This window comes from Seriola lalandi, unplaced genomic scaffold, assembly GCF_002814215.2.
Source record: "Seriola lalandi dorsalis isolate HSWRI2012SDOR001 ecotype SW California unplaced genomic scaffold, Sedor1 jcf7180002054606, whole genome shotgun sequence".
NCBI classification, from domain to species: Eukaryota; Metazoa; Chordata; class Actinopteri; order Carangiformes; family Carangidae; genus Seriola; species Seriola lalandi.
This window is the reverse complement of record NW_019525159.1, coordinates 2,651,570-2,666,517: the sequence shown is the minus strand read 5'-3', so window position 1 is coordinate 2,666,517 and position 14,948 is coordinate 2,651,570. Positions and strand designations below refer to the sequence as shown.

General features: G+C 40.1%; 1 protein-coding gene across 4 annotated transcripts in view; it reads right to left on the bottom strand.

Annotated features, from left to right (window-relative positions):
• The window catches only part of LOC111664768 (mediator complex subunit 13L), an 87,635-nt gene that overhangs the window by 61,396 nt on the left and 11,291 nt on the right, over positions 1-14,948 (bottom strand). For all 4 annotated transcript variants that reach the window (XM_023419512.2, XM_087177477.1, XM_087177478.1 and 1 more), the window contains exon 2: positions 8,703-8,940. In XM_023419512.2, coding sequence (XP_023275280.1) covers positions 8,703-8,940 — 238 coding nt within the window. The remainder of the gene's footprint in view (positions 1-8,702; positions 8,941-14,948) is intronic.

Sequence of the window (14,948 nt, the reverse complement as noted above, 5' to 3'; positions counted from 1 at the left end):
ATCTCTGGAACAACATTCACCCCCAGCTAGGATTGATTCCAGTCAGAAATTTTTTCTGCTGGATTTCCCCTACTTTGTATTCCTCTCAGTTTTACTACAGTTTCAAGACAGGAAAGGAAAACTCAGGGTGGTGGAAGGCTCACTATTCGTACAAAAAAAAAAAAAAAAGCCATAAAAAACATATAGATATTTTGTGTATTAACTTCCAATGGAGGCCTTAATATGAGCGCAACACAAACATCTTAAATGCTTTAAAAAGCATGTATGTGGCACGGATCTGATTGGGATGCACATGATAAATATTTCAGCAACCTTAGATGAAATTATTCTGATCTTCCAGCATAGATAAATGCTGCTACACGTCGTTAAGTGGAGGGCCCTCTAACTCTTCCTCCTGCTCCTGAGTTCACCTTGACCACATGCTGTTTTGGTGGCACACAGGAGCACCGCCTATGGTGTTATCAAAGTCATCAGCCCTTAGTTTTCTGCTGTAGGAAACTCCTTCTATCTAGATACCGCTACACCCACACACTCATCAGCGGATCCAAAAATCAACCTTATTATGGTCTTCTCTTGTCATTGTAAATTGAGCATGTTTGTGGGCTGACAAAACAAACTGACATTTCCATTTTACTGATCCAGCTCATTTTGTTCAGAGTAATATGTGATTAGTGCAACACCAGAATAACTTGAAATTCTTAAATCACAAACCCACAGTAAAGACTGCAAGGTTCAATGGCCACACAGCACGTGTTACAGTTATCACTGAGTCCTCATTTTGTGATAAAGGGCATCTGCAAATTTAATGAAAGCTATGTTTGAGATTTTAACACATTTTTGTGCTATTGGAATGGAAAATAATATAAAAACAAAACTGTCTGAAAAAGAATCACAGAACATCTAACCACTACACCTGCATATTTCACTGACTGAAGGTTTTTTTTATAATATAAGAATCTCCAGAAATCCTGAAATAAAGACTGGATGAAGGGATGGGAAAGGTAAGAGGTTTATTTAAATAAAGAAGCAGATAGATAGAGACTGAGATATGACTCAGATGTGTGTTTTGAAGTTGTTATGGAGGAAAAATAATGGTTCATCTAACTCAGGTGGGAAAGTCACTCCTCCACAGGGAAGAAAGGAAACTGCAAGGCCACTGCAGGGAAAGGGGGTAAATAATTGGACAATTGTACCAGAACAGAAAGAGCATGGACAGGAGTCTAGGTCATGACATGAAAGTATGAGTTTTGTTTCAGTCAGTCAGTGTGTAGAGCCATGCGCACAGTGCAGGAGCAATTTGACAGGGGAAATTTAGGAACATTTAAGACATAAACTATTCTGGCCAAAGCCTCTGATCTTGTTAGTTTGTGGCTATTTGGGAGATGTGGTGAGTTCACATTATCGCTGTGAGGTGGGGCTCCCGTAGCAGTTTGTTATCAAAGTCAGTGCAGTGTTGTCAGTATTGATGGGGAGGTCTTGCACTGGGTTTGCCAAAAGAAAAACAGCAGCATAGCCTTGTCAAGTTTGAGCTTAAGGTGGTGGACAAGCATTCGACTGGAGATGTCAGGGAGGCAAGAACAGATGAAAACCGCTCGGCTGAGATGAAACTTTATCAGTGCCCATGTGTCATATTCCCAGCTGTCAGGGAACAGAGTGTAAAGGCAGAGGGTTGCTGGTCTCAGAGCAGCAGAAAAAAAATGGTGGTATGAGGACAGGTCCAATGACTGTAGAGTCTAGAAAGAGAAGCAGGGGAGCCCCAGTAGTAAACCCTGGGGAATCCCAGTGGAGACAGTGTGCATTAAAAATAGAGAACCTCTCTGCAGTCTATCAGGTTTCCATCAATAATTTGGAAATAAACACCTAAAGCATAAAATAAGAAAGACAGGAGGCAATGAAGAAAAAAACATTTTTTCTTACAGTCTATCCAGCAGTGTTTGTACATATACTGCTTATGTTTGTCTAAAGAGGTAGCAATATATTTAATAAATTCTTCCAATTTCCATAAATGTTCATATGTTAAAACAACTTCATGTGTCCCAGATGAAGCCTTGCACACCAGCAAATGCACACTGAGGTAGTTTTGGTACTTTCCGAAAACATGTTGTCGGAGTCCACTCCTCATTTCAGACTCTCTACATTGTCCTATGTGATCTGTTAGCAGTGATGTTACCACAGTGTCATCAAATTTCAATTTGTAATAGGTTAACTACAAATTATAAACAAACCCAAACCTTGTCTCTGCCCATACTCCACTATTTTTTTTTTCGAACTGGAAAAAATAAATTTTTACTTTGAAGGGCTCAGTGGACTATCATTTGGCCTTATTGTGCCAGCCTTTGGTCGGTATGATGTGGCTGCTGACTGTGTGTCTGTACGCATCCAGCTGTGACTAAAGCCTTGTTTACAGCGGACGCGACTCAGACATATTTTTAGTCATTCGTCTCCCAGAACAGAAACACCTTAACTTTGACCAATGGGGCCGTCTGCAGCAGCACTTCACAGGTTCCTGCTGCATCACCCTTACAAACACACCACACTGACATGTGCAGATGTAATAACATTAATAATGGCTGCAGAGCCAGAGCTGTGGTACAAAAGACTGACTTGGTCGTTTCAATGGAACAAAGCCGTCATTAATGTTACTGCTGACACCTGTGCTTTTCTTGCTGTGACAAGTCAAAACTATCTGGCGTGAAAAAGACCTACACACCTACTTCGACAAGCCAATAAATAATTTACCTCTTTCTTACACCGATGTTGTCATGGCGACAAAGCAATGAATGGCACTTTGTGTAAAATGTTGTGCTTCCAGTATAGCTGCTACTGTCGATAATTACATCAAGACATAATTCTGAATGGCAGTTATGAGAATTATAAAAACTTAAATAATCCCTGCAGGGAAATTGCTTTCTTACAACTGCTCAAAACTCTCTTTCAAAACTTTGAAAACAGGAACAGTAAGATAGTTAAAGCTACTATGTAAAATAGTAAGAATAATAGCAAACACAAAGTAAGTGAACAGAAAAAATGTGCAAACGCAAATGTGCAAATAGTAAAGAGTAATGCAGGATAGAATAACAAAAAACCAGTAAAGTACCTGTAATTTAGTAGGTCCAATGACACTGAATACTGTGTACAGGTCTATCCATACTTATTGATGAATTATAGAACTTGTGCACACACACTCATCAGTACATTAACTCAAATCAGTCGGGTGTATTCTCTCCCATAAAGCGGGAGTATAGTAGTGATGATGCATTTTACATAATATATATAATATATATAATTAGTTAATTGTACTGTTTAAATACTCAATTAATTGATGCAATCTTCAACGTGTGTGTGTGTGTGTGTGTGTGTGTGTGTGTGTGTGTGTGTGTGTGTGTGTGTGTACGTGTGTACATGCTGTGATGACACTGCAATGGATGACTATACAGCCTGTGTATGTCTCTGTATGTCAATAAATCTGCTGCATGGTATGTGAGTCACACTTTAACCATTTTGTGTGTGTGTGTGTGTGTGTGTGTGTGTGTGTGTGTGTGTGTGTGTGTGTGTGTGTGTGTGCGCGCATTCATATTTATGAGTCATGTCCAAAATATGTCACTTTTTTCCGGCTGTGCAGGCAACATGCTGATGATTCAGCCCATTCAACACATGAATCCTGTTTCCTCGCAAATTGCGCTCAACCCAGACTCTGATTTAATATGCTGTATACATTACAGGCCAACGTCATTTCCGTTTAAGAAAGCACACTACCATGTGTTGGACATGATGCTTAACCACTTGTCATTGAACCAAAGACAATATCAGAGAGAGCTGGAGTACAATGAGAGAGCAGCAGAGAGGTAACACTAGATCATAGCTGCTCATGCCGCTGGCGCTATCTCAAAGGCATGATTTATTTAGACTAAACCTCTGGTGCAAAGATTCATCACCTTCAAACAATATCAAGACGTACACATTCAACATTTGTACAGCCCGGTCACACTGTAGCATTCATGGATTCTTCATGACAATCACCACCACGCTCAATAGATTTTTGCACAAGATTTGGTTTTTTGCAAAAGCTTTTGTGCTCGTTATACGAAAACGAATGCCCTTAGCAAAGTCAGCCAAATCTCCCCCATCACCTTAGATCAAATGGGGATCAAATGGGCCGCTTGGTGGCACTGAAAAGTGAGTAGTTAGCGGGACAGTCGCATCAAGAGAGGCATTTGTCTCTATAACAGGATGAGCTTGTAGTGGTGGCCAGCAACGGGCCAAGCCACCGCAAATGCAGTCCGGTCAAACACTTATCCTCCTCTCTTGTCTGACCGTGTAAACATGTTAATCTGTTTGCATGAATAATAACCAACTTAATATGTTACCGCATCTGATGATTTCATTTTCTAGCACCACTGACAGCCGCTGCAGTGTAGCAGAGCTACCACACTGCGCACAGCCTTCATGTGTAACATAAGTGCAGCTCATTTAAATCATATCTTAAACATTTTTATGAAACTCGAATGGGGAAGTTGTTAAAGGTGGTTACCCAACACTTTGTTTGACTGACAGACTAAGTGCCCTATGAGGTTGTGGGTCATTTCTGAGCAGCTTTTGTGTAATGCTGGGTAAAAACATCTGTCAGTGCACTTTTATTATTGTTCTAGGAAAATACCTCAATGGCAATTTTGGAGTTCTACATAAGTAAGAAAAGGGAAATGCTGGATAACTTTTGAAGGCTTTAAAAGGGGTAGCTCAACATTCTGGGAAATACCTTCATTTCCTAGAAGTCAAATGAGATGTCTGCTCGGCACATAACTTCCACATAGCGTCGCTTTTACAGAGCAGCAGGAATAAAGGGTAAAAACAGTCACCGTGGATTAATTATTACATTATGTCAGGTTTTCTAATATATAATTTCTTAACAATGATCTTTACTCGGGTCCCAGGTTGATATCTGCACCCTCCTCATGCAGCTAAACTGACTCCCACCTGTTGGAGTGCAGGCTCTGTGGGTAAATATCTCTCAGTTTCACAGGTCACAACAGTTTTTATTGTTTATATCTCTCTAATAGCTGCAAGCGGGTATACTGGAAAATAATGAATGTAGTCTAAATATAATTAAGCTTGATTTTTCTACATTATTTCACTTAAAAAAAACATAAACAACAGTTTAATGAGGTGAATTCCTGAGCCAATGTATTTGTTTAGTGCAAAATACCATCCAGGTTTCAGTTTAACCTCATTGTGTATTTTGTAACATTGATCAGAAACTGTGATTAAAGCTGTTTTGTTTTTCTACTGGACATGACTGAAAAATTGTATACGGAGTCTTTTTCTTATTGTTGTGTAAGGGATGTTAAGCAACATCCTCTTCTTAACTATTACATAGCAAACGTACCTTCAGAAAATTCATCCATTCACTGGTAGGCAGATAATGTAACACATGCCAATACACATACTGCATATTTTCAGTATGACTCAAAACATAATTAACCTGCTGATTATTCACACTAAATGTGCCTGACAAGCTGACAGCTTTAGCTGTTCAGTCAAATGTGTGTAAATCAGCATTTCTGAACGGATGAGTGTCTCCATTGTCAGAATAAAAACATGTTTGGTTTTTTTTCTTACTACATGGCTCTGGCATGTACAGGCTTCTTGGTATATCAAATCAACAAACGTTCTGACGTGATGAACAGACAACAATAAAAAGCAACTGCTTGTCACATACCCTACTGTGTATTACTATATTACTATAAGACTGTGACTATGCAGGAGAGCTGCATTGGTGTACAGCTGTTGGTGAATTTAGGGGGTTTTTTTATGTAAATGTTGGAAAATTTGAAAACTTTTTAGCCAAACTTGAAATAAAACTAATTTGTTTCTTCTACTGAAGTTCTCCTTATTTATTTTCACACATAGTTTAGAAATATAAGTAACTACAATATTTACAGTATTGCATGTTGAGAAAAAGAGAGAAAAGAGAGGGTCAAGGCAACATGAGGGAGAAGAACTACAGGGGAGAGAAATCTAACACATGAATCATTCCCACAGTGGACAGAAACTCAGGTGAGCAGGTCTTTAACGCTTGGAAAAACACTGATATTCCCTGTGTTACAACTGATTCTAATTTGCAGGAACTCCAGCGTCACTTTAATTACAATTATCAAGTGCTATTTTAAGTCCTCAATAGGAATTGTACAGGGAGACCTGTGAGATTTTGCAGTAGTAGTAAGTAAGGAAGTCTTATTATCATAATTGTATGCACCATGTGCGTGTGTGTGTGTGTGTGTGTGTGTGTGTGTCTGTGTGTGTACGTCTGTTGAGCTGTAGAATATTCCTCCACAAGAGTCCTTCCACACTAACGCAGCCAGTATGATGGTAAATTAGTGATAATACTGACGGCAAAAGACATCCAACAAGTTGAATTTAAAAAAACTGGACCAAAAATTGCTGTTAACTTTTTATTGTGAGCAAGGCAGACAGTTAGGTAACGGATTAGTCGTAGCTTGAGGTATCAATTCATTGTTTATGATATTTTTCAAGCAAAAATGTCAAATATTTGATGCTCCCAGCTTCTGCAACGTAAGAATTTGCTGCTTTTCTTCGTCTTAACATGATAGTGAATTAAATATTTTTGGGCTTTGGACTGTTGGTCTGACAAAACAAGAGAAGAAGGTGAGTGAGGAATGAAAAAGAAGCATCACCTTGAGATCGTGATACTTTTTCACAGTTTTCTGATATTTCAGAAACCAATTCATGACTTGATCGTGAAAATTGAAGGAAAATGATCACTGGTTACGTCTCTAAATCGGACAAATAAAGAACCCCAACAGCAATAATGACAAAGACCAAACAATTTCCAATAAAATGTAAAAATGTAGTTTGGTCTAAAGTCTGAGCAGTCACAATCGATTGTTTTGTTTGTCGTGTGTTTTTTCTGTTAAACTTTATTCCCCAAAGATGCCGACTTCACTTTGATTAATTGACAATTTCCCATTTTACATGTATTAAATCGAGACTTGAAGACAAATATCTGGTTAACAGTCATTAGCAGACCACATCTCCATGGTGTGAGTGGATATACAGCATAGACAAATGGTCTTTCACACTAAAGGCAATCCTGCGTAATCAATACTCTAGCTATAAAATGTAATTAAATGGGCTAAGATTATTATTAACTTAATTAGAGCTCAATGTGCTACACAAAGGGAGTCATAATTGATGGTTAAGGTTGTCATTAGCAGCTTGCAAACGGGTGAGGTAATGCTAATATGTCACACAGCTACATATTTGTTATAAGGCCTCAGGTGATACATTTTTGCTCTGAACGCCACTGCACTCTCCCCGTGAGCACCTCAATATAAAAGTACATGGTGAAGACCTCGTCACATGAATCGTGTAAATAAAGTATATATACATGTAAATTACCATTAGCACACACAGTGCAGATGAATGTATGTATGTATCAGCTCCAAAAAAATGCTCATGAGATGCAGCGAAAAAGGTTCTCTCAGCCAATGTTTATGATGGAAAACACAACTCAATTGAACTGTACAGTGTATTTTTCTCCATTACAAATGCTTGAGCAGTCTGAGTAAAGGACGGCCCCCCCCCATGCCCAACCACCACCACCACCACCACCCCCCCCCACAACAGCAGGAAGAACATCTGTCAGATATCTACCGCAGTGCCTGAAAGGCCTTTTCACGTCAAGTCGGCTTTAACAGGTAACTGAAGACTGAAATTCTCTCTATCGCTTCAACCTCTCCATCCAATTTTCCTGCCTTTTTTTTCCCCTCCTGACTGTTGTTCTGCTAAACCAAACCTGATATAATCCCTCTCCTGTTTCCTCCTCTCGCCGTCTTCCCGAGGCTTAGTCGATATGTTAGACTTCTACACACGTGCGCAGCGAGATAATGCAAATGTTTCTATAAATAGGGACAATAGTGCTGACAGTAGCACTCTCTCAAGTGAGATATCTCAGTGTAATTTTCACTAACACACACACACACACACACACACACACACACACACACACACACACACACACACACACACACACACACACGCACACACAGTAAATACTGGCAAGAAAAATCTACCCTATTGCTGTGTGCTTCATCAACAGCGATAGTCCTGAAGCAGCATATAAACACAAGTTTTGTTTTTTTTTACAGGAAAACAGATTTCAGATATGTTCTATATGAGGCTCAAATATAAGACGACTCCTCAGCAAACAGATCAATGCACCCTACACATCTCAAACAAACAGCACACGGCTGGAATCTGCAGCCGACTAAACAGCTTGAATTTACATATTACTGAACCCTGCTCTATCTTAGACAATACAGCTCATGTACAACACACAACACGCTCTGCTTCACTGTGCAACTCCCATTTATCTGCCACTTGTACAACACAAATTGATGTTGTACATCGAGTTGTAACACACAACACATATTTCACTACCTCTCAGTCTGTGTTACATAAAATCTGCTAAAACCATACAACAACTGCAGTCATTCCCCAGTCTCTATAATCCAGTGCAACATAAAAAGCGGCCATAAAAATGACACAGTCTGTAGAAGCCTCTAACCTGAACTTTCAGCGCATAAACAGAAGCTAAGGTGAAGTGGAAAAATAATTGAGATTGATAGAACAGAGAAGCCACACTCATCCTTCATGTCAATTTGTTGTCTTTCTCTCCTTCTCACCTTCAAGCTCATGATGGATGACGTCGGAGAGGTTGGGCTCTTCGCCCCACCAGAAGATCCACAGCTCCTTGGCATCGGGCTTGATCTTGCGTCGCCACACGCACAGCAGGTTGGCCTGCACGCAGCGCATGAAGCTGCGCAGGACCGGGTCGTCCTGGGCCGGGGCCGAAATCACGGGCCCGTACTCCCCGCCACTGCGGAAGCTGTAGCAACGCCATTTAATGCCCGTCAGCTCCGCCTGGGAGAGAAGAGAGTAATGATGAAAAGATTGTAGCTGTAAGCAGCCCATTTAACAACCTAAAAATTAGCAACACAGCATTGTTATTATGTGCACTGATTAATAAAGTAATTTCACTCTGTCTTCAGTTGAAACATGATTAAATTTAACGTAAATGCTTTAACACTTAGTTGATTCACTGATTCAAGTCAGTTCAATAATCTGCAATCATTTTTCAAACCAAAAAACACTTAATTCATTTTTTTATTGCTTCTCCAATGTGAGAATTTGCATCTTTTTGTTTCTGTTTTACATCATTGTAGATTTAACATCTTTGGGTTTTCATCATCTGGGACTCTGACAACTGGTGACTGACATTTATAGACCAAATAAATTTCATTCATTCATAATCCATTAGTCAAGAAAATAATTAATAATAATTAAATCAATTAATTAATTGATAATGAAAATAATCATCAGTTGTGACCATGAATATCATTCATCATTGTATATTTTCTAATAATTGTTTTTCAAGGAGCACGTGAAGCATTTGTAATTGTATTTTAGCAGGTTATTATTTAATAGCATATCCTATACCTTTATATTTGAAGGACATGGATATTTAAAAAAATATCTATCTTATATGTACATAGGTGAAATTGAACAACTATTACACATAAAATCCATGATGCGACTGCACTGTTAGTGCAATGTTAATCATGAAACACTGCACTACAGCGTACATAGATATTGTGTTTCACATAAAAGACCATCAGACGATGCTGATATGATCAATAACTGCACAGGCAGTGTCCAATTATGTTATATTTTCACCAGCTTCCTGTTTACGCTGCTTTGATCCTTGTGTTAATGTTTAAGTACATTTAATGCCTCCCCGTTGCGTCGTTACAGCCATATATAACTTCACTCGTTCCCACTGTAAAGATACGATAAAGTGTGTGTGTGTAACTACTGCGGAGAGAAGAAGTGGAGAATGACAGCGAGACATAAAGGATGGCCTTGAGTGAAATACAGGGAATGAACTACTACAGGAGAGACAGCATTGAAATATAGAGGGAGCTACAAAGAGCGAGAGAGAGACATGAGAAGAGGAAATAGCGCCTGGGTCAGTGGTTGGAGCCCGGCCCAGCAACTGACATCTTCTCCATTTAATCTAATGGGATGATACGTGTTTATGTTGCTTATTGCAGACTTGAGCGTGGAGGCTCTGTGCCATGATACATTTAGCGATGAGAAAAAGAGGCTCATATATGCTTTGGAAACTTTTTTTTTTTTTTTTTTTAATGTTTCTTTGTGTCCTTGTGTTTGTATTTGTGCATGAATGAGAGGAGTTCACAAAGGCACTGTTGAACAGGACGGAGATTCTCTCAGTGAGTCTTTGCTACCCTTCCCTCCTGTGTTCACCCAGCTGTGAGGATCATGTTTGGCACACTGGCCCAGGCTCCAAGCCATCCAAGACCAGCTGAGAGAAGAAAAAAAAAACACAGAGGCAGGTAGAGAGGAGCTGCTCGCACCAAATTAAAGCCTGCAGTGTCTTTAAGTGGACAAAGAAAAGGAGGCTCTGCAGCTTTGATGATGGTGGAGAGAGGAGCCAAGGATGCTTGTGTGGGTTTTCAGCAGGTGTATGGAAGTGTAGCAGGGATGTGTCCATGTCAGAACTAAAATCAAGCCAAATGCATGCGTCTCCAGGAGCCTGTGCGCGCACTAAAAAAGATATGTTTTGATCAACACATACACTGCAGCATCTTATAAGCGAGTGCACACTGAGGTATGAACATGACCCCCAGGAACATCCTGACTTCGGAATGCACCCATAATTACAAGCATGTCCCTCCTGTAATGACAGTGTGTGTGTAATGGGAGATATAAACATTGGCGCTGTGATAAGCCAAGCCCTAAAATTAGCCATGACAAGGTCAAGGATGCCGTTTCTCCCAAAGCAAAGAGGAAGACATCTGCTTGCACTGCCTCGTCACTCCCAGTCAATGTCAAAAGTTCCCTCACTGTTTGACACAGCTGTCTGCTGCTACTGAATCAGGAGCGGAGAGGAGGATATGAGGAGTAGTGAAATGTCAGAAAATATATTCACAATCGAGGCACACCAGTTGTTTGTTTTACACGCCTAACACAAGATCCCCTACAGACATGTTTTAAGACATGTAAAAATACTCTGGTTGAAATAATAATTTGTCTGATGTTGTTTTTAAATTAATTACCAGTTTACGAGTCTACAGCTATGTTAGCGGCTCTGTGAGGCTGTATTGCTCACATCAGCATGCTACCATAATGACAGTGACAATGCTAACACACTGATGTTTAGCAGGTGTAATAATCACATTCTTCACCCTCTAATAGCATGTTAGCATGCTAAAATTCAGCTCATTAGTTATGCAGGTTTTTGATCACAAATTTAAAGTAGCTGATGATATTGCTAGAGAAAATGTCAGGGGAATCGCCAAATCATCCGGTGGGGGCTATAAAGGCAACTGCATGTTCCACCAATGACATAATAAAGTCTGATTGACTGATATTGCTATCCATAGATCCATGATGCTAGTGTGGCTAAAAATTCTTCAACATACATCCACTCTCTCTCCTTTCGCTGAAAAACTATCAAGATGCAAAAAAATAAATTCCTGTTTGTCCACATTCTAAATTCAGATTGAAGGTGACAACACGGGAATTTTCACCTTCGACAGCTGAATTTGAAAACGGTGTCCTGGAGTCAGAGCCTGCACATACATCATTCTGCATAGCAAAGCTCAAACACTGAGGTGCAAGTAAAATGTGCACAATTTTTAGTGCAGAAATAAGGCTTAAGATGTCTTTGATAAGTTGTATTTAAAGCTGAAATCCTGCACTAAACGACCCCCCCCCTCCAAAGAGTCAACACAGGTGCAGCGAGTTTTTTTGACCATGCGAAAAGCACTAGCCCAACACCCTGGTGAACTCCTGTGGAGGATTAGCTGTGGCACAGTTGCAGGACGAGGCACAGGACCACAGTCACATGCTCGCAGGCAGATCCAAACACATGCCTGCACACACACACACATCACGCATGGCAGTTGTGATGATGTGCAGACCAGACGTGCTCTCAAACACTGACATGCATCAGGAGGCAGACATATTTTCAGGCTGATGTCCAGTTATTTTTCAGCAATGACAGCTAAGATCTGCCTCTCTCTCTCTCTATCTGTATTTTGGTGGTTGTCTCTGCGCTGTATGTGCACATGCATCCATATGTGTGTGTGTGTGTGCGCCGGCCTGTATATTAGGGCTGCACTCTTACTGATTGTGCACTGGATGGCTTCAATTTCTCAGCGCACTTCACCTTCACTATCAGCCCACTGAGGTCAAAGTAATACCAGTGCTAACAAACAGCCAGCTCTCATCTTTATATGAATATGTTATCGCTCGTAACAGGGAAGAGGGAGCAGAGAAAAGCTGTCGAGCGTGTTGAGCAACTGCAACTTTGGTGACAAATCAGTGTCGTGAATGAAATCCTGCCATAAAAACTTAAGCTATAATTGTATCCTGGTTAGTCTAAAAAGAAACGAGAAGTGTTTGGTGGGACAAATCTATATTTGTCAAGATAGCAGGTAAGGAGCAGAGCAGTGATGCATCCGAAGCGGCAAGTTCTTCGCCATCCTCAAAAGTATGAAAAAGCAAAGCAACGATTATTCTAGGCAGCAGTCTGCGTCTCTTTTAAAAACTACCACAGGGGTAAAAAGGCGAAGGGGTCAACGAAAAGACGGGGGATTTTGTTTCACTGTCAATAAAACCTGCACTCCTCCAAGCCCCTTGTTCTCCAGGTTGGCTGGTTCAATTTCTGATGGAGCGCAGGACCAAAAACAAGAGTTTTTCCTTCCATTGCTAAGACGGACCAAAGCTTTGACCTTACTCTCACCTCTATTATCTTTCTTGTCTCCACTCTCCCTCTCATCTCTCAGCACTCTCTCACTGTCACGGATGCCTATTGAATACACCCAGGACTATCTCACGCTCTCCCTCTCACTTTTTTTTTTTTATTCCTCTCTTTATGTCTTTTTATCTAGTAAACAGGGGAACGATAACAGCTAACCATATGTTTCCAGAATAGTACTGTGTCAGCACAGTGGAGGTGGAAGATTGCGCTCTATTTCTAGTATTCCATTAAAATACCTCTTCTCAGCCTGCGTGAAAATCTGTGTTTCCTCCACTGGGATTGATTAGTTTTGTTGTTTTTTTAAAACATGCTTATGTATTTTTAATAATTGATTTTTAAAGAGAAACCTAACTTAAAAGCGGAGAGTTAAAAATAATTTCCTGACTATAAGGTGAACTGAGCCCAGGCTTGGAAAACACAATCTGTATCCCAACCAAAGGTCAACCTTGGTGCACCAGACATGTGCTTGTAATCAAACGAAAATATGGAAGTCAGGTCTTTAATCTTTAGCATGCAGTGCTCGAAACAGAAAGTAGTGGATGAAGTCTGAACCATGTGACTTATGTAGAAAAGAGGATCCCATTTCCAGGATTTGAAAAGGTTTGTCATACCGCAAGTCTCATAGACGGACGCATTTGCACAGTATATGATGTATATTGTTAAAAGCTCAGGGGCTTTACAGTGCAGAGGAAACCTTCGTTACTTAGAGAGTAGGACTGAGAGGAAAACACACTTGACATGCACTTTGCAGGAATGCTTCTGCAGACTGAAAATATTTTGCTCCTCCTGTTCTTTCTCGAAAACTTGCGGGACCTTTTAAGCGGACCTCTTGAACTTCCCAACATGCAGCTGAATGTGTGTTTGTGTTGTACTTCCATGTAGGAAAACACACACTGACACGCACACTACTTCTACATACTTTTTCCAAACACGAAGTCGGACAAGGCTTTTTGCTCCCGCCTGGAACAGAGAAACGTGTGTATTAACAACGTATTCAAATATAACTTGCAGAGCACTTCTTTTCACTTTCATGACAAAATGTGCAGCGATTAAAAATGCATGCATTTACAGAAGAAGAAACAGGAAAAATAACATTTAGCCTGGTTATATTAAGATGCTCGAGTTTTACTAAGGACACCTTTCTATCAGAATTGCAGCTGATGTGAACACTTGAGCCTGCACCTAAGTGGATAGGTGGCTGGTGCTCTATCAAAGCTGACAGAACGCGCATGAGGAGCGTCATCTAAGAGAGATGCCGCTTCTTTAGGAATCTCACAACAACGTAAGAGCCTCACAGTCTGATAGTCTGACAAAGGAGGCACTTTAAGCAATTGAGAGACGGCTTGTATCAGCAGTTTTACCTACTCTGGCACAAGTGAAACACTTATTCTGTTAAGAGTGGCATGGCTTTCTCATCAACGTCAAATCTGTTTAGACACTTGACAAGCTGCCAATATTTGGGGTGTGTTCAGAACGCTTGTGATGCCTGTGAGTCTTTAGATAAGACTCGTCTTTATCAGACACATGCAACACTATCTATTTCTCTTTGATTCAATGTCAAAGAACGGGGGGGAAATTTAATTATTTCTAACAGACACTGTGAAGTATGACTTATTTGAAGTTTCAGCAGAAACACTCTTCATGTAAGTTATAATCCCTTATATTGTAATGAAATAAAACTCTATTTTTGTACTATTTGTGATCATCATTTTTCACCAATTGACATTTAATGTATTTACATTCTGTATAAGCCACTCTATATAGCAATTTTCATTGTTAGTGGCCCCCATTCCCACACTCAACTCGAATCGCATATCTACACGCAGGAAACAATGCATGTATGTAATCAAGCATTTTTGTAATTCCATCTCATTGATATAAGCCTCACTGTTTACTGCTCACTCTCTCACAGTCGTATCAGAGTTAGTTCACATTAAAAGCATTCAACTGGCAAAGCACAGGGTGGCTTTGATCATGAAGCAGTCACAGAAAATTAAATGCATTTGTCACCATGGTTAGTGCTGATCGTTCGACGGAAATGCCTCTACAAAGCAAGAAAACAGTCATTTTGAGTATTTTTTTG